Raw genomic sequence first — 26529 nt, 5'->3', positions numbered from 1 at the left:
TTCCCCTCTGCCAAGATAATCCATCCACCGGACAGGTGTGGCATATCAAGAAGCTGATTATAAACAGCATGATCATTACACAGGTGCACCTTGTGTTGGGGACAATAAAAGGCCACTCTAAAATGTGCAGTTTTGTCACAACACAATGCCACAGATGTCTCAAGTTTTTGAACTGCAACTCGGTAAAATCTTTGAAATTGTTGCATTGTTGCATTTATATTCAGCATAAATGTCAGTGTGAAAAGGTGTCCCATGGTCTGTTTTTAATCAATGAACTCAATGTACTCCAAACACTGGTGGTAACCAGATGATCCCAATCATTTCTGTAGCCTAGTAAACGATGCCCCCCCTCTGGTATGTTCTATTGCGAACTGTCTGGAGCTTCTGGTTTCCTACTCAAATATATTATACTTATTAAACCTGCAATATGTAAGCAAACAGAAATCAGAAAAAAAACAGGTGGAAGGATCACACACTTTAATGACACAGCAATAAAGCGTAACGGTATCAAAAACATCATGCAATACATATACAGTAAATATTGAATTATACTTATGCCAAAAGGTGCTTCAGTACTACATATTACACGGAGTATACAAAACATTAAGAATACCTGCTATGACAGACTGACCAGGTGAAAGCTATGATCCCTTACTGATGTCACTTGTTAAATACCCTTCAAAAATCAGTGTGGATGAAGGGGAGGAGACAGGTTAAAGAAGGATTTTAAAACCTGGAGACAATTGAGACCTGGATTGTGAGTGTGTGCCATTCAGAGGGTATTTAAGTGCCTTTGAACGGGGTATGGTAGTAGGTGCCAGGTGCACCGGTTTGTGTCAAGAACTGCAATGCTGCTGGGCTTTTCACACTCAACCGTTTCCTGTATGTATTGATAAGGGTCCACCACCCAAAGGACATCCAGCCAACTTGAAACAACTGGAAGAACTGGAATTAATATGGGCCAGCATCCCTGTGGAACGCTTGGCACATTGTAGCCCATGCCCTGATGAATTGAGGCTGTTCTGAGGGCAAAAGGGCAACTAAATTTTAGGAAGGTGTTCCTAAATGTTTGGTATACTCAGTGTACACATTATGTATACAGGATATTTAATATTGTTGCTAATGATATGAAGAAAAAGTACATAAGTATATGGATAAAACAGAACACTGGCCATGAATATGGCAATGTTGATGGCTGCTTGAAGGAATTCCATGTAAACAATGATTTCTTCAGACACTTTTCTAACTAACACCTCATGGTTTAGAACTAGGCAAGAGTTCAGCTAAAGATAAATAGAATAGAGCAATAAGACGACTGTTGTACATATACAACATTTTGTCCAAAAGTATATCAAGATGACTAGGAATGCAAGAAAAATGTAATTTGATAACATCTGGAGTTTTGTGCAAATATCACGTGAGAAAATAATTGTGGTAAATAAGCAAACATTTTTGAATATATGAGGCACAGTATTGAAAACAAGGCAGTAAAAGTCCAAAGGATTTTGGAAGAGTTTCTCTCCTGGCTGGCTTTGGCTTGCCAGTTGCCACTCTATACCACTGACACAGCACATGTTCTAATTCAACAAAAGCTGATAAACTTACAAAAGAGCACCCTCATGATGGGGGCAAACAATGAACGTAGTTTATTCTGCAGCACAAATAAAATAAAAATAGGTAAGAACACCTCGATTAATAAATTTAAAAAACACACTAAAACCCCTCAGCCAGTGCTCTTCAATTTTGAAGGGTCACAATTGTGGGGGCACAGACCCTAGGTAATGATACTTAGCCACGGTGCCTCCAGAACTCATTTAAGGAAGTGCATTGACGGTAAGGCTTCTAGAAACTACACGTCTCTGATTTAGTGGCGCTCTTGGTTCCCTATGTGGAGACATTGCATGCACACATCACTGACAGAGAGAAACAGAAAACGATGGTGAGGTAACTACGGGAAAAGTTGTTTTATCAGGAAATTGCTTAACTACAGTGTATTTTGGCACTTAGTCATTTCTGGATATGTATTAGAAGAGGAGATATCCAAGGTGAGAAACAGTCGTAACACAGGGTCCCTGCTGAGGCTTCTACAGGCGATAGTGTGCATTGTTGACAGCTAGCTATAGCGCCAAGATTGAGGGTACATTGTAGCTAGCTAGTTATAGCGCTCAGATTTAGTTGGCCATTATGCTTGCTCCAACTACAACCTCAAGGCTGAGAATGACCACCTACCTAGAGCAGATAGTTACATTTCACTGTGACTTTAAAAAGTGTAATTACTTTATGGTATATAGATTTAATTTGTATAAAAGCTATAGTATGATTCAATTTCCAGTCATGTGTCCCAGGAAGTGCCCTTTGCTACTCGAGACCTGTCATGTGCTGACAAAACTGAGGATAGATCACTGAATGAAATATGAAGTCCATGCAATTCATGAAATGCTTAAGTGTTCTACGTAAAAACAGTTTGCTTTGGCCCACTTTAGACAAACGTACACCAGTCTCTTCAGTGTGTGTCACTGGCATCTTCTTCTGTGACCGGTTTCTACTGTAGGGATCCCCCTCCCCTGGCCTAAAGCTCTGACTGACTGACTCTACTTTAGCATCATACCCAGAGTGCCACAATCTGAGGCTGAATGTTTTTTGTCAAAGTGCAGGATAACCAACCACAGCTCTAAGCTGCTGAGGGACATGTTACTATATTTAGCACTTGGCTCAATGACTAAACCCTGCTTTATCCATTCACTGGTCTTGTACCAAAACATGTAGAGCAAACAGAGATTTGTATAAGTATGGGCCATGACCTCTATCGCTAAAAAACATGTCTACAAAAACCACCCATAACAGAGACCATTGAGTCCAAGGAGAGTACCAAAATAGCTACAGACAGATCCTGGTACACTCTGATCTACATTAGCTACATGACCTTATTTTCTGCTTTCTGGCTACAGTGTTATTGTGTCTGTCACCATATGTAAACTTGTCAAGATGAAGACTAAGGATTAAATCTACACACCAAACCTAAATCCACTGACTTGGCCCATCCTGTCAATGTCAACGCTCCTTTATAAGATAAATAAAATCAGTCTTGAAAAGGCAGTTGTAAAAATAAAATATAATGTAAGATACAAAGCTACAGTAACTTCAAAATGGCAGCTGTCCAGTCGAGTATCTTATCAGACATATATATATATATTTATATTTATTTATATATATATATATAAATAAATATAAAAAGGGACATCTGGACCCGAACAGACCCGAGAACAACCAGACGTAGACCGGACCCATACCTTAGGGGGTCAGGGTCTAGACCAGATCCGATTGTACCAGAGTGACAAATGTATGTTATTCAGACAAGTTTATCTTTCAGCTAATAAATAGGTCTTTATATGTTGTCTCTCCATAAGTCAATAGATTCACCTTATTAGCGTAAAATAAAACATGTTTAGGTAATGCAGAGACGCGGTCAGATCCATTCATGTCCACGCTGGTCTATCAGCTGTAGTTACATAGACCCGGATCAGAGGGTCAACTACTGAATTTCAGTCACAGTAATTGGGACCCACCCAGACCCATAGAGTCTAGACCCTTCAAACTCAATTTTGGACCTCGGAGCCAGTCCCACTATCTTTTTTCATTGTTCCCCCTTAAATCAGGGACTGATTTAGACCTGGAATACCAGGTGGGTGAAATTAATTATCAGGTATAACAGAAAACCAGCAGGCTCCGGACCTCGTAGTGTAAGAGCTCAATACCCCTGTTCTAGAATGTCCACTCAAAAGAGTGAAATCAGAGGCTTAGATCAGTATGATGTTATACAGTCTCTCTCTGGATATACAGTATGTCTCTGGATATAACCATTCAGTGCAAAGGGGGAACAACAATAACAGAAAGATGCATAGAAGCAGAACTCAGGCCCATACCCCGATCACTCAGAATATAGGGAATGCTTCAAGAGAACGAGATGATTTACCTGTCAAATTACATAAAATCCATAATATAATTCTTCAAAGCCTGGATTAAATTCTAACAGGTTTTTGATTATGATTGCTAATCCCAACCAGTTCTCCACTTTCAGAGAACAGGTGAAATTTAGTGAATACTGGTTGTTTTTCCAAAAGGCATCTTTACCTTCAAGTTCTTAAGCTCAACTTCTAGGCACCTTCAGTTCAATGAACAGTAGCAACAGAGAATGTCCTGTGTGAGTGGGCAGGAAAGTAGGTATCACGATGAGCAATATGAAATGACAGCTGGGCTTGACCCTACCACACTAAATTCAAAGTTCACAGTCAAAACCCAGGGTCGTATTCACTAGTGCACACCGTAGCAAAACAATGTGCAAAGGGAAACAAGTGTCTTATTGGACAAGTTTAGGTAGTCCCTCCCTGTTTCAGTTTTCTTCCATTTGGTGCCTAATGAATATAACCCAGGACTAACAGACCGTAGAGGCTTCTTCCACTACCTAGCTCAAAGAGCTAAAAGTCTTGGAACAGTTTAGTCTCTGGTCTAGTTCTGTTCTAGTATTTCCTAGGGTTGTTGTAGGACACAGAGAGTGGGGGTGCGCTGGGGCTTGGCACGGCCACAGGGGAGCTGAGCTCTGGGGGGTACGGCTGTAGGCCCATTTGCTTGTTGTCCTGGAGCTTGCGGACCACCACGCGGCAGAAGTCCTCGCTGTGGCGGTGGCAGGTGTCAAGGAGCTGGCGGACCTTGGCGGTACGCGTGGCCCGGTTCACCACCAGCTCGTAGTCCTCGAGCATCAGGAGAGAGCGAGCCAGCAGGGCATCCAGGCTCTGGTTCAGACAGGCCTCCGTCATCTGGGAAACGATATCCTCGCGCCGCACTGCGATCCAGCGCGCCACAGGGCCCAGCGTTGGGTCGGGGGGATCCGAAGATGGGTTGAAGTCTGGAGGGTTTGGGTAAAGCCAAAGTAGGTATTAGATTAGCAGTGATATAAATAATTGGAACAGTAGTGGCCTGAGAACAGCACTGAGAACAGCACTGAGGAACATGAAAACACCTTAGATAGGACAAACTTTTCAGTGTTCCTCAAGGCTCTGTTCTTGGACCACTGCTGTTCTCTCACAGTGTACAAAACATTAGGAACACCTTCCTAATATTTAGTTGCCACCCCCTTTGCCTTCAGAACAGCCTCAATTCTCTACAAACTGTTGAAAGCGTTTCACAGGGCCCATGTTGACTGCGATGCTTCCCACAGTTATGTCAAGTTGGCTTGATGTCCTTTGGGTGGTGGACCATTCTTGACACACACTCAAACTGTTGAGTGTGAAAAACCCAGCAGCATTGCAGTTCTTGACGCACTCAAACCGGTGCGCCTGGCATCTACTACCATACCCCGTTCAAAAGGCACTGAAATATTTTGTCTTGTCCATTTACCCTCCGAATGGCTAGCTGGCTGGCACACACACAATCTATGTCAAGGTAAAAAATTTTTTTTACACATCTACTCCCCTTCATCTACACTGATTGAAGTAGATTTAACAAGTGACATCAACAAGGATCATAGGTTTCTCCTGGATTCACCTGGCCAGTCTCTTATGGAAAGAGCAGTGTTCCAAATATACAGTACCAGTCAAAAGTGGGGACACACCTACTCATTCAAGGGTTTTTCTGTATTTGACTACATTATTACATTATTACACTACACTATTATTCTACTACATTGTAGAATAATAGTGAAGACATCAACACTATGAAATTACACATGGAATCATGTAGTAACCAAAAACAATAGTTAAATCAAAATATATTTTATATTTGAGATTCTACAAAGTAGCCACCCTTTGCCTTGACAGCTTTGAACACTATAGGCATTCTCTCAACCAGTTTCATGAGGTAGTCACTTGCATTTACCTTGTGACAAGGTAGGGGTGGTATACAGAAGATGGCCCTATTTGGTAAAAGACCAAGTCCATATTATGGCAAGAACAGCTGAAATAACCAGAGAAACGACAGTCCATCATTACTTAAAAGACAGGTCAGTCAATACTGAACATTTCAAGAAGTTTCTTCAAAATAAAGTCGTAAAAACCAACAAGCGCTATGATGAAACTGGCTCAAATGAGGACCGCCACAGGAAAGGAAGACCCGGAGTTACCTCTACTGCAGAGGATAAGATCATTAGAGTTACCAGCCTCAGAAATTGCAGCCCCCAAAAAATGCTTCAGAGTTCAAGTAACAGACACTTCTCAACATCAACTGTTCAGAGGAGACTGTGTGAATCAGGCCTGCAAAGAAACCACTACTAAAGGACACCAAGAAGAAGAGACTTGCTTGGGCAAAGAAATACGAGCAATGGACATTAGACCGGTGGAAATCTGTCCATGGTCTGATGAGCCCAACTTTGAGATGTTTGGTTCCAATCGCAGTGTCATTGTGAGACCCAGAGTAGGTGAACGGATGATCTCCGCATGTGTGGTTCCCACCGTGAAGCATGGAGGCAGAGGTGTGGTGGTGCTTTGCTGGTGACACTGTCAGTGATTTATTTAGAATTCAAGGCACACTTAACCAGCAAGGCTACCACAGCATTCTGCAGCAATACACCAGCCCATCTGGTTTGTGCTTTGTCCTGTTGAAAAACAAATGATAGTGGGACTATGACTCAACACGACTCAACACACCTCCAGGATGTTTGACCAAGGAGGGCTATTTGACCAAGAAGGAGAGTGATTGAGTGCTGCATCAGATCACCTGGCCTCCACAATCACCCGACCTCAACCCAATTGAGATGGTTTGGGATGAGTTAGACCGCAGAGTGAAGGAAAAGCAGCCAACAAGTGCTCAGCATATGGGGGAAATCCTTCATAACTGTTGGAAAAGCATTCCAGGTGAAGCTAGTTGAGAGAATGCCAAGACTGTGCAAAGCAAAAGGTGGTTACTTTGAAGAATCTCAAATATAAAATATATTTTGATTTGTTTAACACTTTTTTGGTTCCTACATGATTCTATAGTTTTGATGTCTTCACTATTCTACAATGTAGAAAATAGTACAAATAAAGAAACTCTTGAATGAGTAGCTGTGTCCAAACTTTTACTGTATGTATGTACAAAAGTATGTCGACACCCTTCAAATTAGTGGATTGGACTATTTCCACCACACCCATTGCTGACAAGCGTATAAAATCGAGCACACAGCCATGCAATCTCCATAGACAAACATTAAACGCATACACAGTGCCTTCGGAAAGTATTCAGAATCCTTGACTTTTTCCACATTGTTACCAGCCTTATTCTAAAATGTATTATATAAACAAACAAAAATCCTCAGCAATCTACACACAATACCCCATAATGACAAAGTGAAAACAATTGACATTTTTGCACATAAACCAATTTTTTTACAGAAATATATTTACATACAGTTGAAGACAGAAGTTTACATACACCTTAGCCAAATACATTTAAACCGAGTTTTTCCACAATTCCTGTCATTTACTCCTAGTAAACATTCCCTGTCTTAGGTCAGTTAGGATCAGCACTTTATTTTAAGAACGTGAAATGTCAAAATAATAGTACAGAGAATGATTGATTTCAGCTTTTATTTCTTTCATCACATTCCCATTGGGTTAGAAGTTTACATACACTCAATTAGTATTTGGTAGCATTGCCTTTAACTTGGGTCACATTTTTTGGGTAGCCTTCCTCAAGCTTTCCACAATAAGTTGGGTGAATTTTCCCCCCATTCCTCCTGACAGAGCTGGTGTAACTGAGTCAGGTTTGTAGGTCTCCTTGCTCGCAAACACTTTTTCAGTTGTGCCCACAAATGTTTTATAGGATTGAGGTCAGGGCTTTGTGATGGCCACTCCAATACCTTGACTGTGTTGTCCTTAGGCCATTTTTCTACAACTTTGGAAGTATGCTTGGGGTCACTGTCCATTTGGAAGAAACATTTGTGACCAAGCTTTAACTGCTGACTGATGTCTTGACACGTTGCTTCAATATATCCACGTAATTTTCCTTCCTCGTCTTGCCATTTATTTAGTGAAGTGCACCAGTCCCTCCACCAGTCCCTCCTGCAGAAATGCACCCCCACAACATGATGCTGCCACCCCCGTTCACGTTTGGGATGGTGTTCTTCGGCTTGCAAGCCTCCCCCTTTTTCCTCCAAACATAACGATGGTCATTATGGGCAAACAGTTCTATTTTTGTTTCATCAGACGAGAGGACATTTCTCCAAAAAGTACAATCTTTGTCCCCATGTGCAGTTGCAAACCGTAGTCTGGCTTTTTTTATGGCGGTTTTGGAGCAGTGGCTTCTTCCTTGCGGAGCGACCTTTCAGGTGATGTCAATATAGGACTCATTTTACTGTGGATATAGATACTTTTGTACCGGTTTCCTCCAGCATCTTCACAAGGTCCTTTGCTGCTGTTCTGGGATTGATTTGCACTTTTTGCACCAAAGTAAGTTCATCTCTAGGAGACAGAACGCGTCTCCTTCCTGAGCGGTATGACGGCTGCGTGGTCCCATGGTGTTTATACTTGCGTACGATTGTTTGTACAGATGAACGTGGTACCTTCAGGCGTTTGGAAATTGCTTCCAAGAATGACCCAGACTTGGAGGTCTACAATATTTTTTCTGAGGCCTTGGCTGATTTCTTTTGATTTTCCCATGATGTCAAGCAAAGAGGCAATGAGTTTGAAGGTAGGTCTTGAAATACATCCACAGGTACACCAATTGACTCAAATTATGTCACTTACCCTATCAGAAGCTTCAAAAGCCATATAAAATTTTCTGGAATTTTCCAAGCTGTTTAAAGGCACAGTCAACTTAGTGTATGTAAACTTCTGACCCACTGGAATTGTGATTACATTAAATTATAAGGGAAATAATGTGTTTGTAAACAATTGCTGGAAAAATTACTTGTGTCATGCACAAAGTAGATGTCCTAACCGACTTGCCACAACTATAGTTTGTTAACAAGAAATTTGTGGAGTGGTTGAAAAACGGGTTTTAATGACTCCAACCTAAGTGTATGTAAACTTCCGACTTCAACTGTAAGTATTCAGACCCTTTGCTATGAGACTCGAAATTGAGCTCAGGTGCATCCGGTTTCCATTGATCATCCTTGAGATGTTTCTACAACTTGATTGGAATCCCCAAATACAAGTGTGCCAAGCTTGTAGCGTCATACGCAAGAACACATCTGCGGTAGGCTTGATCACCAACAACAAGACAGCATATAGGGAGGTCAGAGACCTGGACGTGTGGTGCCATGACAACAACCTCTTTCTCAACGTGATCAAGGCTAAGGAGATGATTGTGGACTACAGGAAAAGGAGGACCGAGCACGCCCCCATTCTCATCGACGGGGCTGTAGTGGAGCAGGTTGAGAGCTTCCTGTACCGGTACCCCCTGTATATAGCCTCGCTATTGTTCTTACTGCTGCTCTTTAATTATTTCTTACTTCATTTCTTTTTTGTTGTTGTATTTTCTTAAAACTGTATTGTTGGTTAATGGCTTGTGAGTAAGCACTTCACTGTAAGGTCTACACCGGTTGTATTCGGCGCAAGTGACAAATAACATTTGATTTGAAGAAGAGGCTATAATAGCTGCCAAAGGTGCTTCAGCAAAGTATTGAGTAAAGGGTTTGAATACTTATGTAAATGTGATCGTTTTAAAATGCTTATATATATATATATAAAAATAAAAGCATTTTAAAACAATGATCAGATACATTTGCAAGCATTTCTAAAAACCTGTTTTTGCTTTGTCATTATGGGGTATTGTGTGTAGATTGATGAGGGTAAAACACTATTTAATCCATTTTAGAATAAGGCTGTAACATAACCAAATGTGGAAAAAGGCAAGGGGTCTGAATATGTTTTACAGTAGCTAGGTAGGTGGTGAGACTAGGAGTTTAATGTTAGTCGTGTCATGTGATTTCATTTGGAACTTTAACTATGTTACCTGGCTGGGGTTGGTATGGCTGTGGCTTCAGGCTGAGGTTGTCCAGGTACGTCACACACTCTGTTTCAGGCAGATCTGGTTTGAGGGGAATGTTGAGCTCATCCAGGGGCCTGGCGCTCTGGGGGTAGTTGTTGAGGTTGTTGTCCCGCTGGCTCTGATCTCTGAGGGGCTGCGGAGGCTCCAGTGTGTGGGGCATGAACAACGAGGGGGACACTTCTAGGAGGGGTTGGGGGGGGACAAGGAGAGGTGGGTGTCAATCAGAGGAGGCTTTTCTCCAGGGAGGAAGTTCCTCCTCATTAATTAAAGAAATTATTTGAGGGAGAATGAGGGAGAAGAGAAAGAACTGGGTATCAATGCAACTCGTATTCAACGCAGAAACAGACTAGTACTCAGGAAACTCGCTATTTCCCTTCAGGGCAAAAAGTTAACTGTTAATCACAGCTGTCAATCACAGTCTAGGAAAGTGGGCGGATTTACCTTTAGAAGGCGGAGCATTGGTGCTAGTGAGGGAGCTTGGTTGGGAGATGTCTGTGTCCTGGGAGGAGCAAGACCCAGAGCCAGAGGTAGAGCTTCCCTATGGCAGTGACAGAGCATGTTAAAAACATGCACACACACACACACACACACACACACACACACACACACACACACACACACACACAAGTGCTCTACATAAGAGTAAACTGGCCCTAAAAGAACAGATATACAGCTCTGGAAAAAATTCAAAGACCATTGCAAAATGATCAGTTTCTCTGGCTGTACTATTTATAAGTATGTGTTTGGATAAAATTAACTACTAACATTTCTCCCAAATGCCACATAAAAATATTGTAATTTAGAGCATTTATTTACAGAAAATTACAACTGGTCAATGTTGTCAGTAGTTTATAGAATAAAACAAAAATACAGTGCCTTCAGGAAGTATTTAGGCTGTTGGTTGACAGATTTTCTTGTCAAGTGGTCGCAAATATATATTTTTCATGGCACGTAAGACACCCGTCTGATTCGTGCCTGGACTAATCCATTGCGGAGGAGGCACAGGCCATCACTCTCAGACAGGCATCGGCAACACAAGGCATGCGTGCCATGAGGGTATTTGCCTTGGCACGCCAAGCAATTTGATTTAAAAAAGAAGTTTTTTCATAGATGGCTACTGCTTTGGACCTGCCACAGTTCATGAGAGTATTCATTTATTCTTGGGCCTATAGTATGTGAAGATAATTTGTCTTGGGTATAATTTTAAATGTTGTGTCAAGAAAACTTGCCCTCTGATAGACGCTAACTATCAATTCCCCATTACATACAATATATCACCAGTTGTACATTTACCATTAATCCCAATCATTTCCAATCTACAATGTTTGTTATGGTAATTTCTGATAATGCATTCAATATATTAGTATTAGAGTGGACACGTTGTTTGCAGAGCTCACAACCTGGGGTGGCAGGGTAGCCTAGTTGTTAGAGAGTTGGACTAGTAACCGGAAGGTTGCAAGTTCAAACCCTCGAGCTGACAATGTCGTCGTTCTGTCGTTCTGCCCCTGAACAGGCCGTCATTGAAAATAAGAATTTGTTCTTAACCGACTTGCCTAGTTAAATAAAAGGTAAAATAAAACCTATGCTACACTTATGAGAAACAAGTTCTGCCAATTAATTAATTGTCTTTTGTTTAGAGCGCTCCTGTCAATGTTGAGTAAGGACCCGATTACGCATAGAAGTAGGCCTAGGCGCAAATGTAAAAACTTGCCCATTTAGGGATGTCTGATAGTATTAACTTACCATAACTAATGAGCAGTGGAACTACGCAAAATAATTATTTAAATCAAGTAAACAAAGTCTGTTTTTACATCCATTGAGAATGACAATAGCTCCTCAATGTATTTGTCAAATCTTTCCAGCTCTCTCCCTTTTGAGAACCACCGAGAGTCTGCGCGAATGGAAAAAATGGCATGCTCTGATCCAGTGGAAACCTGATTACTTCTCAACTTTGCGCAAATACAGATGTCTGTCCGGATCTCACTGGCGTGGGAAACTCAGAATAGTTGATACAATTATGCTAGGGCTAGCATCAGGCCTGACTGTTGATAGTTGATACGATTCACTTTCATGTTCGTTGCAGACAGGCGGAGTAGATAGATGAATGTGATTGAAGAACATGAACAAACTGCCACATTTGTGCATCTTAATTATTTCATCAATCAGTGCCCTTAAAGCATCAGACAAGCTCTGTGCCTATAGTTTATTTTATTAATAAACACATAGGGTGTGTCTACATAATGAAAAATACACGTTCGAAAATGTTGACCTATCAATTGGTAAACATTTTTAAAAAAGAGGACTCTCGGTTGACCCAAAAAACGTTTTGCCGGGGACAGCCGGTCATTATACTCACTGGCCAGGGACTGGGGTTGTTCTTCAGAATGTTCAGAGACTTCTCCTCTTCCCTCCCCCTCTCACACACCATGGGTGTGGCAGAGTAACAGCTTGCCCGCCTCATCAGCTAGAGAAAGAGAATGTATGCTGCTTTATAAACTGGGTGGTTCGAACCCTGAATGCTGATTAGCTGACAGCCATGGTATATCAGACCGTATACCACAGGTATGACAAAACATTTCTTTTTACTGCTCTAATTACATTGGTAACCAGTTTATAATAGCAATAAGACACCTCAGAGATTTGTGGTATTATGACCAATATACCATGGCTATGGGCTATATCCAGGCACTCCGTGATACGTCGTGCATTAGAACAGCCCTTAGCCATGGTATATTGGCCATATACCACACCTCCTCATACCTTATTGCTTAAAAATAAACTGATGCAAATCATTGTGTGCATTTCTTTCCACGTTAAACGGTGAATAAGGAAGTGAAAGTAGGGGTTGGATTATTTCTACCAAAATGTGAAGTCATACATTTGTCTCTCTGTTCGTCATTTGTCAAGTCATCCATCTCAAGACATATCAATGAGTCACGATGCGCCACACCCTGGTCAAGTCTGAAGTCATCAAATTTGGGGCTATCACAAACAGAACTAAAACATTTAACAATACACAGTGAGGTCATATGAGCCTGGGGATGAGGTTACTTGAGTCATAGTGAATGACTTGGGACTGTATGTTTCCTGCCAAACCTTTTCCTTTTGACCTGTGTACTGGACAATCTCGCACTGACTGACCTTTGACTTCTTGACCTCCAGCACGGCCTCCAGGACGTTGATTTCATCGAACCTCCTCAGCATTGGCTCCAGCTCCATCACACACTCTGCACAAGACAAGTAGAGACGGTTATGGCTCTATAGTTTTTAGGGACAAATGTATATTTGCAACACCTACATAGATAATACATTGACATCAATGTATTAATTGTACAAAACATTGAGTTAGGTATATTGATCTTAAGGGAGGTTTCTGTGCCAAGTAACAAGATAAGGTTAGAATGGCATCTGTCTGAGTCAGTAAAGGTTACTGTGAGTTAAGATGAAAGGTGAGGGGTGATCTCTTACTGAGAAGAAAGAGGTATTTGTTGGCTGTGAGTAAAAGTCCCCCTTAGGCACAGATCCAGAATCAGCTTATTTTTCCCAAATCCTAACCATAAACATTTGTGTCAGGAAAGCGCCAAACTGTTCTGAGATCTGCGTCTAGGGGCAACTTCAGCCTATGTGAAGGTAACGAGTTGAGGTCAAAGGTTAGAGGTCATGTCTCTTACGGAGGAAGGATTGCCGTTCGTCGGGGTTAGCGGTCCAGCCGAAAGTCATGAGGTTGATGAGTGTCTCCCTGCTGGGGATGTCCCCTGGCAGACAGTCCAGGCCTGTTTCCGGACGTGCCCCCCGCAGCACGCTGAACATGATCTGCATGGGGTTGGTCGCCTCTGTACAGAAATACAAATGCTCACTCAGTTTTTTTTAAAACTTCTGAATGAAGATTTAATATCACTTGCGTCTGGAAATCCCACCACTATTTTCGAGCATGCAGAGGAGCATAAATGTTAACTCATGAGTTTGGTATATGTCACTGACAAGAAACAGTAAGGTCATGAGGCTAATCTAACGTGTATGTATAGCTGACAACATTTATTTTGAATGAGGTTATATGATTCCATAAAAGTGAGGTTATTAACATCCATAAAAAACACATTGCTTTTACAAACATTCCAACAGTAAAACCAACATCTAAACCTTAAATTACCTTCAAATGGTATCCTCCTGGCCAGCACCTCCCACATAATGATTGCGTAACTAAAATGGGAACATAAAAAAAAAAAAAAAAGCTTTATTTGACCCACAGTTAGAATAGCAGCCTCTGGGGAGAAAAATAAATATTGATGTCAGATGAGCATTCCCCTCAAATGGATGTCTAATACTAAGAGTCAGTCATGAATCTCATTTCCTCAGTCGTACACAAAAGGCCAATACACTTCCCAGTGGAGGCATGACTCAGTCATCATGACAGTCTACTGCCCAAAAGCCCCAGTGAATCAGTCAGAGGTTAGGGGAACTTGAAGGACTAGTCTCATATCTCTTTTCAGCATTTCCTTTTGTGACATCTTCACTGAAACAAGGGGTTCCTTTAAGGGGGTGTTCATCTAGAAAGGGCAAGCACCTTAGAGACGCTCACTGAGATCAATGAAATTGAAACTTAACAAAGTACTTCGCCGTTTGCTCCGGAAGGAATGTGGATTGATTTACTTAAGGCTAAATACTACACTTGCCTTGAAATACAATCTTCTATTAAATAGCAACTAAACATGATAAGCAACTTCTCCTTTTGAAAACGGCCTGTGGCATCGATAGGAGTCAGACATTTATTCTAGGTGTCAAAATTGACTACAAAGTCTAAAATAGGATAATTTGTCATAGTCAGTCTCATCCAAAACTGATATTTACGAGATAAGAAATAATGGTATGTCACGGAATTAAGGGTACCGTAACAGTTTATTTCAATCCTGCCCACAGCACCCAAGTAATCATCCATTTGGAAAGCAGCTGCATGCAACCCAATTATAATGCCCATGGTACATTTTATTTGACATCTATGGGGTTAGTTAGGGACCATCAGTAAATTACATAATGCCCATGGTACATTTTATTTGACATCTATGGGGTTAGTTAGGGACCATCAGTAAATTACATAATGTACATGGGACAATATTTTTTAAATGTCAATAGCTCCAAATTTCAATTACTTAAAAACCTCAAACCAACTAAACTGTAGAAATCCATATACAAATATCGAACACATTTAATGAGAACTAAAAAGTTGTGCAACATGAAAATATTGTTCCATTTACATTGTGCAATTTATTGACGGTCCTTAACTAGCCCCACAGACAGGCAAATCCAAAGTCAAACCAATTTTGCCACGGACGCACACCGGCCGGCTGAAGCTAATTGGCGAAAGAAGTTGGCTAGCTTGCTACAGTAGCTAGTTTAGGCTACTTCCAGACACAAGACCTGGTTAAACTGTTTCAAGTTATCTTAAAAGGGTGATGTACTAACTGTGTAACATTTTGGCAGAGTGAAGTACAAATGCTTCTGACATTCGCACACACACACAAAAAACAAACAAAACCCCATTCGCAGTTTCATTTCTTAATGAAGATAATTGAAACCGAGGCTAAAATCAGGAAGTTCAGCCCCCTTTAAAGTTGTGAAAAATGACACTTCTGCTACTCCCTTTGAAAAATGATACGCAAGGAATGTGGTAGAAACTAATTGTGTATTTGAGGTAGATCCCCACAGAAATATGTTTGTGTGGGTGTGTTGGGAGTGTCAGTTTAGTATGTGTGGGTCCAGTAAGTGTGCATAGAGCCAGTGCAAGAGGGTATGTGCATTAAAAAAAACGGTCAATGCAAATAGTCCGGGTAGCCATTTGATTAAGTGTTCAGCGATCTTATGGCTTGTGTGTACAAGCTGTTCAGGAACCTTTTGGTGCCAAACTTGACGCTCTGGTACCGCTTGCCGTGCTGTATCAGAGAGAACAGTCTATGACTAGGGTGGCTGGAATGTTTGACAACTTTTGGGGAATTCCTCTGACACCGCCTGGTATTAGAGGTCCTGGAAGATAGGGAGCTCGGCCCCAGTGATGTACTGGGCCGTGCACACTACCTTCTGTAGCGTCTTATTGTCGGATGCCAAGCAGTTGCCATACCAAGTGGTGATGCAGCCAATCAAGACGCTTTCAATGGTGTAACTGTAGAACTTTGAGGATCTGAGGGCCCATGCCAAATCTTTTCAGTCTCCTGAGGGGGGAAATAGGCTTTGTCGTGCCCTATTAATGTTGGTTGGTGTATTTGGACCATGATAGGTGATGTGGACATTGAGGAACTTGAAGATCTCGACCCACTCCACTACAGCCCGGTCGATGTGAATGGAGGCATGCTCGGCCCTTCCGTTTCCTGAAGAGCACGATCAGCTCTTTTGTCTTGCTGACATTGAGGGAGGTTTTTCTCCTGGCACCATACTGCCAGGTCTCTGACCACCTCCGTATAGGCTGTCTCACTGTTTTCAGTGATCAGGCCTACCACCGGTGTCGTCAGCAAACTTGATGGTGTTGGAGTCGTGCGCAGATGCAGTCATTGGTGAAAGGGAGTACAGGAGGGGAGTAGGCACACACCCGAGACCCTCGTTTTGAGGGTCAGCATGGCAGATGTGTCCTACCCACACCACCTGGGGGCAGCCCATGAGCAAGTCCAGAATCCATTTGCAGAGGGAGGTGTTTAGTCCCAAGGTCCTTAGCTTAGTGATGAGCTTGAAGGGCACTATGGTGTTGAACGCTGAGCTGTAGTCAATGAAAAGCATTCTCATGGAGGTGTTCTTGTTGTCCAGGTGGGAAAGGGAAGTGTGGAGTTTAATGGAGAGTACCTCCATCTGTGGTGGTAGGAGAATTGGAATGGGTCCAGGGTGCCTGGGACGATTGATGTGAGCCACAACTAGCCTTTCAAAGCATTTCATGGCTACAGATGTTGAGTACTATAGGGCGACAGTCATTTAAACAGGTTACCTTGGCAATCTTGGGCAGATGGACTATGGTGGTCTGCTTGAAACATGTAGGTAATACAGACTGGGTCAGGGAGAGATTGAAAATGTCAGTGAAAACACTTGCCAGCTGGTCAGTGCATGCTCGGAGTACGCATCCTGGTAATCGTTCTGGCCCTGTGGACTTGTGAATGTTAGCCTGCTTAAAAAGTTATTACGTCGGCTACAGAGATCTTGATCACACAGTCGTCCAAAGCAGCTGGTGCTCTCATGCATGGTTCAGTATTGCTTGCCTCAAACCAAGCATAGAAGGCATTTAGCTCGTCTGATAGGTTGCGTCACTGGGCAGCTCGCTGCTGGGTTTCCCTTTGTAAATCGTGATAGTTTGCAAGCCCTGCCACATTCGACGAGTGTCAGAGCCGGTGTAATAGGATTCAGTCTTAGTCCTGTATTGACGCTTTGTCTGTTTGATGGTTCGTCGGAGGGTGTACTGGGATGTCTTATAAGCATCCAGATTGGTGTCCCGCTCCTTGAAAACGTCAGCCTTTAGCTCAGTGTGGATGTTGCCTGTAATCCATGGCTTCTGGTTGGGATATGTATGTGCGGTCACTGTGGGTGATGTCGTCGTCAATGCACTTATTAATGAAGAAGGTGACTGATGGGGTAAACTCCTCAATGCCATTGGATGAATCCTGGAACATATTCCAGTCTGCGCTAGCAAAACAGGCCTGTAGCTTAGCATCCACTTAAAAATATTTGTTGTTGTAAAAACTCTTGTTAAATAGTATGGCCTACAGCTTATCATGAGGTATTCTAACTCAGGTGAACAGAACCATGAGACTTCTGTAATATTAGAGATTGTGCACCAGCTGTTGTTAACAGAGACACACACCACCCCCCTTGAGTTTACCCGACGATGCCATTCTGTCTTGCTGATGTATAGAAAAACCTAATAAATTTATATTTTAAATTATTTTGTTCAGCCACGAATGAAAAACATAGGATATTACAGTTCTTCAGATCACCTTGATAGGATAGTCTCGAATGGAGCTCGTCCCAATTTATTTTCCAGTGATTGCACGTTTGCCAATAGAACGAACGGAGGGTAGAGGCGGTTTATCCACATGCCGACATAGTGTCGTTGGGTATCCTGCACGCCTCTATAACACCAGGCCTGGTCCGGGATGAGCCATATGTACTTCGCCGCCAACTCATTGAAGTAGAAATCCTCATACATGCTGAAATGCTGAACTGCTAATAAGTGATGTGTTTCAAGGCTGCTAGTGGTTAGCTAGTAGGGAGAAGCCAGGGGTGGAAAAGGGGCTATGCTAAAAGCCTAAACGCTCTATTGTGGTCAAACATTTTTAGCTGATACAGAATAAAGAAATCACAGGATATGGTCAGATGATAAGTTGGCTTTAGACTTTTTAGAGGCCCTTTAAGATAGTGGTCTGAACCTAGCTACAGTATGGTTCAGCCCGCATCCTGGCGGGCTGTATCACCGCCTGGTAGGCAACTGCTCCGCCCTCAACCGTAAGGCTCTCCAGAGGGTAGTGAGGTCTGCACAACGCATCACCGGGGGCAAATTACCTGCCCTCCAGGACACCTACACCACCCGATGTTACAGGAAGGCCATAAAGATCATCAAGGACATCAACCACCCGAGCCACTGCCTGTTCACCCCGCTATCATCCAGAAGGCGAGGTCAGTACAGGTGCATCAAAGCTGGGACCGAGAGACTGAAAAACAGCTTCTATCTCAAGGCCATCAGACTGTTAAACAGCCACCACTAACATTGAGTGGCTGCTGCCAACACACTGACACTGACTCAACTCCAGCCACTTTAATAATGGGAATTGATGTAAATATATCACTAGCCACTTTAAACAATGCTACCTTATATAATGTTACTTACCCTACATTATTAATCTCATATGCATACGTATATACTGTACTCTATATCATCGACTGTATCCTTATGTAATACATGTATCACTAGCCACTTTAACTATGCCACTTTGTTTACATACTCATCTCATATGTATATACTGTACTCGATACCATCTACTGTATCTTGCCTATGCTGCTCTGTACCATCACTCATTCATATATCCTTATGTACATATTCTTTATCCCCTTACACTGTGTATAAGACAGTAGTTTTGGAATTGTTAGTTAGATTACTTGTTGGTTATTACTGCATTGTCGGAACTAGAAGCACAAGCATTTCGCTACACTCGCATTAACATCTGCTAACCATGTGTATGTGACAAATAAAATTTGATTTGATTTGATTTAATATTATTCATGACTTACAGGTTGCCTGGATGCCATATCACTTTGGGCTTCAGCATAGTGCTCGGTTGTTCATTGTCATGCCATGCCATTCATATAGCAGAGGGGCTGGCTAAAGCACAAACAGATCTGGCCAGGTCCTTTAACTCAAAACCTGGTTCTTGTTGGCTCACCTGTACATATCGTGTTTGGCGTCTGCCCTGCGGCTCTTGGAGGGTTCGTAAGCTTCGGGTGGCATGTAGATGACGGTGCCCCCCATCTCAGGTGGCTTGGATCCTGAGCCTTTACTGATAGACAGCTGACGCCACTTAGACAGGCCAAAATCTGCTATCTGGACACAACAAGGACAACTGGGTTTTGAGAGCAGGATTTTGCAACGAAAAGTGAAAATTCTTATTGGACAGGTAGTACCTCCCTGTTTTCAAACATTTTCTCCCTACAAGAACACAACCCTGAACTTCCAAGGAGACATTGATCATCAGAGACATTCAAATATGTAGGCCTAGGCTATTTCTCAGGGAAATTCAAAAAATCTGTTTATTTATACACAACCAAAATGAATCTGGGCCATTACGACTTTAGTCAGTTAAAAGCCTCATTAATACATGAAGCTTAATAGGGGCAGATGAAGATTAGATTGGTTCATGCAGGAGGGTGGAGCTGGATGATGGAGAGCTGATTCATATTTTAATCCTCTCCTGCCCCCGTTTTCAGTATGACCAAACAGTTTAATTGGAACCATGAATACTTCGGTCATATTAAATGGAAGACAAATTGCCTTAGCAAACAAAATCAAATGTTATTTGTCAACATGCTTTATAAAACAACAGGCGTAGACGAACAGTGATTCAGGGGACTATATAATATGAAAACTGCTAAGTAAGACAGGTTGACACACACACCTTGACATGAAACTCTCCGTCGAGCAGAATGTTCTGCGTTTTGAGGTCGTGGTGCAGGAGGGGTGGGGTCATGTTGTGTAGGAAGTTAACCCCTAGAGCTATCTCGTACAGGACACGCAGCCTCAACGACCAGGCCAGCAGGGGGTACACTGTCTTCTACAGAGTGTGGGAGAGAAGGGAAAGTACTACCAGTAGCTCGCAGCCCACCTAAGAGTAACTCGCCAAACAATTCTGAAAGTACATGACATTTTCAAATGTTCTACCGCAAAGGGTCATAAACAAATCTCACAAGTATCAGACACTGCAAGCTGCCAGCTACTATCTAAAAAAAATGCAACATTGACATCATCCCAACCCTGGTTGGCCACTATTTGCTTAAATTGCCAAACCTAACACAATATCTGCCAATTAATTTCCAGCAATATTGCCCGTCCGTCTGTGTGATGCGCATGCGTACCACTTTGTGTAGCCAGTTGATGCGATAACCGTCTTGTGGTATGACAGAAATACTTTCCCCAAAATGTTCTCAATTAAAATGTTAACTGCAAAGTAGGCTTATCTGGCACAAGTATATCATGAGTAAGTAGTGCATACGGAAAGTATTCAGACCCCTTTTTCACATTTTGTTACGTTACAGCATTATTCTAAAATTGATTAAATGTGTTTTTTTCCCCCTCAATCTACACGAAATACCCCATGACAAAGCAAAAACAGGTTTGCAGAAATTTTTTCACATTTATTTTAAAGAATGTTAATGAAATAGCACATTTACATAAGTATTCAGACCCTTTACTCAGTACTTTGTTGAAGCACCTTTGGCAGCGATTACAGCCTTGAGTCTTCTTGGGTATGATGCTACAAGCTTGGCACACCTGTATTTGGGGAGTTTCTCCCATTCTTCTCTGCAGATCCCCTCAAGCTCTGTCAGGTTGGACGGGGAGCGTCGCTGCACAGCTTTTTCAGGTCTCTTCAGAGATGTTTGATCGGATTCAATTCGGGGCTCGGGCTGAGCCACTCGAGGACATTCAGAGACTTGTCCCAAAGCCACTCCTGTGGGGTCTTGGCTGTGTGCTTACAGTCGTTGTGCTGTTGGAAAGTGAACCTTAGCCCCGGTCTGAGTGCTCTGGAGCAGAATTTTATCAAAGATCTCTGTACTTTGCTCCGTTCATCTTTCCCTCGATCCTGACTAGTCTTCCAGTCTCTGCCACTGAAAAACATCCCCACAGCATGATGCTGCCACCACCATGCTTCTCCCTAGGGATGGTTCCAGGTTTCCTCTAGAAGGGACACTTGGCATTCAGACCAAATAGTTCAATCTTGGTTTCATCAGACCAGAGAATCTAGGTTTCTCATGGTCTGAGAGTCCTTTAGCTGACTTTTGGCAAACTTCAAGCAGGCCGTCATGTGCCTTTTACTGAGGAGTGGCTTTTGTCTGGCCACTCTACCATATAGGCCTGAAAGGTGGAGTGCTGCAGAGATGATTGTCCTTCTAGAAGGTTATCCCGTCTCCACAGAGGAACTCTGGAGCTCTGTCCCTGACAAAGGCCTTTCTCCGATTGCCCAGTCTGGTAGTGTGATTCCACACTTCTTCCATTTAAGAATGAGGGAGGCCACTGTGTTCTTGGGGACCTTCAATGCTACAGACATGTTTTCTTATCCATCCCCAGATCTGTGCCTCGACAATCCTGTCTCGGAGCTCTAGGGACAATTTCTTCGACCACAGGTGGACTCCAATCAAGTTGTAGAAACATCTCAAGAATGATCAATGGAAACAGGATGCACCGGAGCTCAATTTCAAGTCTCATAGCAAAGGGTCTGAATATTTATGTAAATAAGGTATGTTTTTTTTATGCTTGCTAATTTGTTTAAAAAAATCTTTAAAAAACAGTTTTCCCTTTGTCATTATGGGGTATTGTGTGTAGATGGACTTTTACATTAATTATTTTTTTTTAAATAAATTTTAGAATATGGCTGTAACGTAAGAAAATTTGGGAAAAGGGTCTGAATAGTTTCCAAATGCACTGTATAGAATTTGTTCCTATTATTTGCAAACTTTGGCATGAAATGAGCAGTACAGAACCATTGCTAGACTGACATTAGACATCACATTCCTCACTCGCTAGATGCTCAATGAAAAATAGTCTTCAGATGTGATTTAACCATTGACATGGACTCAGAACATCCACTTCCATTGTTTCTCTATGATCAATTGTAATTTTGAGAGTGAAATAAAATTAACAATCTAAAACCAGGAACATTTTTACTGAGTTGTTTATTAACCATTCTCTTACTTGGTATATCGACAGAAAAAAATAGTGCACTACTTTATCTTGTACACTAAGGACCTGGGGAAGAGTTGCAGGGTAGTGGAGAAGAGAATGTGCCTATTTAAACTAGGAAAAAAAGTTGTAGCTCGGGATGTTTCATTGTATTAAAAGAAGCTCTAAATGCTAGAAAATGTAGGAGACCCCTGGACTGGGGGGAATGAGAAGAAATGCCAGTGCTAAGTATTGTGCCGACATCGCAGCGCTCACATTTTTCAGTCATAGCGAGAGTATAGCAATCTGATACCAACGCCTGAATGACATTCTTCTTCATTCAAAATGATAGTGGTAAACACTATGCCTATACTCTGCTTTGAAACAGTTGTGGGAGAAGGAAATGAAAAGCCCCTAGACTGGTATGGCAAGATTCTTGTGCCTCAGTCCCAACTCCCTTGTTTGAACAGGTACACTGTTCTTACTAACGGTGTGTACCTCGTGAAGCAGCTGATCCAGAGAGCCATTGCTCATGTACTCAGTGACGATGCAGAAGAACTCAGGCTCGTTGCACACGCCAAAGATTTGGATGATGTAGTTGAACCTGGCCTTGTGAAGCACCTCCGCCTCCTTCAGTAGGCAATTCCTCTCCCTGTAAACACAGTCATGATGAGAATATTTTGACATTAGTCATTCAAATGACACAGGAATTGAGATTCATATTGAATCTTTGTGTGTATTGAAAAAAACAAGGTACATTTCTGAGTGATAGAAAACAGTGAAATGAATGTATTTTCTATTCAAATTGGCACATAGCCATGAGGTTCGTAATATCTACTTCTCCTTTAGCCCAATATTGGACTAGAGAGCCTAACTTTACTTCTTAGTCCAAGGACCTTACGTGTTCTATTTAAAAAGGGCGAAATGCCTCGAAGCCAAATCCCTCTACTTTCATATCATGTCAAAATAATTTCACAAATGCAAAATACACACTGTTTTTAACACAGTTGCAGCCGACAGTATTTTCCCCTGACAACACGTTTGTGGCGCCTGTCCTCCGTTTACACACAGATGTTCGGAGACGCAGAGAGCTAATTAGCACAGGTCAGTTAGTCACGGTCTCCTGTAAACAAACGCTGTAACATGGAAATGTGGCCGTGTGGGAACCCTATAAAAAAGGTGTATCAATTTAAACCTTTTGTCTTTTGAAAATCCTTTATCGCTGACATGAAAGATATGGTTCTTATGGTTGCAAAACCGTACCGCAAGCAACGCATGTTAATTATCCATGTCAATGCTCAGATATAGTGTCGGGGATATTAATGAAACTCCCCTGTACAGAACACGTATTCGTCTAATGACTTATGTGTAATGTAGTGGAACTTTTGAGTCATGATCATGGCCTATCTAGTCGATACATTAATCAAATCTGACAAGGCAATGATAGATTAGATCTTGATTTGAACAAACATACCTTTCGCCAACAGGCGAATCCAATTTCAGACACTTGATGGCAACGGTGGTCCGCCAATCGCAATGCTGTGCCTTGAACACGGTTCCGAACCCACCTTTACTCAGGTAATGCAAGTCCGTCAGCTTTTGATAGGGGATCACCGGTAGAGTGCTCGTGAGACTACAAAGGTTCACACAGCCCGTGTGCTGCTGCTCCATAATTATTGTGAACCTACAATAAGGAGCTCTTGAAAAAAGCTTGTCCTCCTCTGCCTAAAAGAGAAAGCGGAATTGAGAGTTCCTGTTCCCGATGCAACGAAAAGACCCTGGTGGCTGACAGAGCCGAGTACAGATTCATAAATGTTCCATTAAAAAGCTAGCTACGTGATGACGTTTGACTTGCAGGTTTGATATAATGTGCTCGCGCTGCCAGTGTTAATGATTGCAACTGGACGTCGGAAGAAAAAAAAACAGTGACTTGAATTGTTGCTAACAAAAAAATGTTAGACTGTCCTTTTCTGTCAATGTATCCAACTCTCTAGCGAGTAACGTTAGGGACTAAAAACCACCGGTGACTGATTTATACTTGTAAGCTAAAGACACGGCATTGGGGCATATTCTTGACCCTGTAGAAGTCCGTCATTAGTTAGCTAGTAGCGTGCTACAAAATAACTGACTGATTAAAATAAGGACAGCAATGTTTACATTTTACGTTTAGATAGCTACGAAAGCGGTGGTTTCTGTGTCCGTTGTTGTAATTTTGTGAAGGGATAGGATGACAAGACCCTTCCGGGTTTCTTTTGAGTTACATTCAGGATCCGAACGTTATGGCGTTGTGATTGGGCTCGTTCGAGCGGACCAATTTTGTCAAGTCTCATTTCAAAGTGCGATATATTATGGGGATAAAAACGGTCCGATTTGCTCCTTTACATCGACTTCATGAACTTCACAAAAACCATGTGATCAAAGGTCATGAAGTTTCGACTGCAATGTTGTTGTTTGTATGACCCACGCGAATTTGACCGAAGATGTGACCCGCATTCATGTGGATATGTACAATTTAATGTGATATGAGGCTCTCTCGCTAAACAATTAAAAGTACAATGTACACACATATTTACAGCTTGTGAGTGTGTAATATGGAGGTTTGTTTATTTCGAAATGACAAAGAAACACTTTATAAAACAATGGCAACACTGCCATGTTGCACTGAGCCATCATTGTCCGACTCAATCAATCAATCACATTTATTTATAAAGCCCTTACATCAGCCTATGTCACAAAGTGCTGTACAGAAACCCAGCCTAAAACCCCAAACAGCAAGTAAATGCAGGCGCAGATGTACTTTCCCCAGCTTTCCTTCTGGACTTTCTTCTGCACTCGGTTGCTTCAGCCTTACCACTAAAACAAGCTCATTGACTCTTCAAAAAGGACTGCAACATTCTGGCACCATCTGAAGTACTTTGCTATAATTGGTTTGACGTGTCAAGTAGCAAATATATACCATCATATTTAATAACGCGGCAAAAAATGAAAGTAAAACACGAAAAAGACAAGTTGAAATATATAGGTTTTGCTGCCCGTATGTTTACTTTACGGTATCTTTGAACGCCTTTGCTGGGAAATTGGCATGGAGGGATTTAGACACGCCCACATGCGACAATCGTTTTTTCTGACCACAGAGAGACAATAAATATATGTAATATATTGTGGACAGTAAAAATATATATATATAAAAAATACAATCAATTGTGTGTGTATGAAAGTGTGTAGATATATGTGAATGCACTCCTTTAGCGCCCCCACCCCTCTCCCCCTGCACAGTTGTGAGCTATAATTTTAATGAAGTTTTTTATCTTTTATTTAAAGTAAACACCACAAACTCATGTCGGGAAAAGAAAAAGGCGACACTAAATCTACGCCCGTTCTGATATAAACCTTAGGGCATCTAGCCTCCGGGGATGCCTTGCTTGACCACACCCTCTTCCTTGCTCCTGGCCTGCCCTGCCTCTTCCCACAATCCAATTGTTTCTTATGGACAGAAAAGAGCAGAAGCTCTGAGCTGTCCGATCAGGTCCATTGTCTTGTCTACTGGACAGTAAGAAAAGGGAAGGGTCAGTTCTACAACTGAATGCATTCAACTGAAATGCGTCTTCCGCATTTAACCCAAACACATCCATGTCTGGTTTGTCATTGATAGTTTATCCCCCCCAAAAACTAGTATACAAATACATTTTGGTGGTGCATTTGTAAGAGTTGATGTTTTCGCTTTTTGAGAGAGGACACTGGAGCAAGATAGAAAACTCAAGCAAGCGGATTGTAGATTTTCCAATCTATTAGGGAATTTCCCAGATATCTGGGTATCATGACGTGATTGTTTTCAAATAACTTTGAAGGACATGGGTCTCTACAAGGGAATTTTGCTCCAATGTTGTTTGTGACCGATTGTGAAAGAGAAGTGCGCGTTTATGTCTAGCTGACGTGAGAGGGAACCAAATAAAATTGGTACACATCCACAGTTTCCAAACTAATGCCGCGTTCTTATGCTAGTCGGAACTAGGAAACTCGGAATTGTCAAACTTGCTGTTTCGTTGAACGCGGCACGTGTATAGCTACAAACAGTTGGCATGTCGAGAATTGCGAGTTTCCTAGTTCTATGTGAACGCGGCATCATACTGTAGAGGCGTGAATTGTCAGAGCTGTCCCACTGGATACAGACTGTA

The 26529-nt window shown here is 42.0% G+C and overlaps 1 protein-coding gene across 1 annotated transcript; it reads right to left on the bottom strand.

Moving 5' to 3' along the window:
* Positions 1 to 460: 460 nt before the first annotated feature.
* On the bottom strand, positions 461 to 24589 carry LOC109872027 (receptor-interacting serine/threonine-protein kinase 2). The gene is made up of 11 exons (XM_020463107.2): positions 23829 to 24589; positions 22853 to 23006; positions 20097 to 20252; positions 19368 to 19525; positions 14111 to 14160; positions 13632 to 13793; positions 13102 to 13187; positions 12317 to 12424; positions 10402 to 10498; positions 9925 to 10140; positions 461 to 4903 (listed from the first exon to the last, which is right to left on the bottom strand). Exons 1-11 carry the CDS (start codon positions 24023 to 24025, stop codon positions 4518 to 4520), a joined length of 1770 nt encoding a protein of 589 aa, XP_020318696.1. The 5' UTR covers positions 24026 to 24589; the 3' UTR covers positions 461 to 4517.
* Between the last annotated feature and the right edge of the window lie 1940 nt (positions 24590 to 26529).

The sequence above is a fragment of the Oncorhynchus kisutch genome, linkage group LG27, assembly GCF_002021735.2.
Source record: "Oncorhynchus kisutch isolate 150728-3 linkage group LG27, Okis_V2, whole genome shotgun sequence".
Lineage (NCBI taxonomy): Eukaryota > Metazoa > Chordata > Actinopteri > Salmoniformes > Salmonidae > Oncorhynchus > Oncorhynchus kisutch.
Note: the sequence above shows the minus strand (reverse complement) of the source record. Positions and strands in the feature narration are given on the sequence as shown.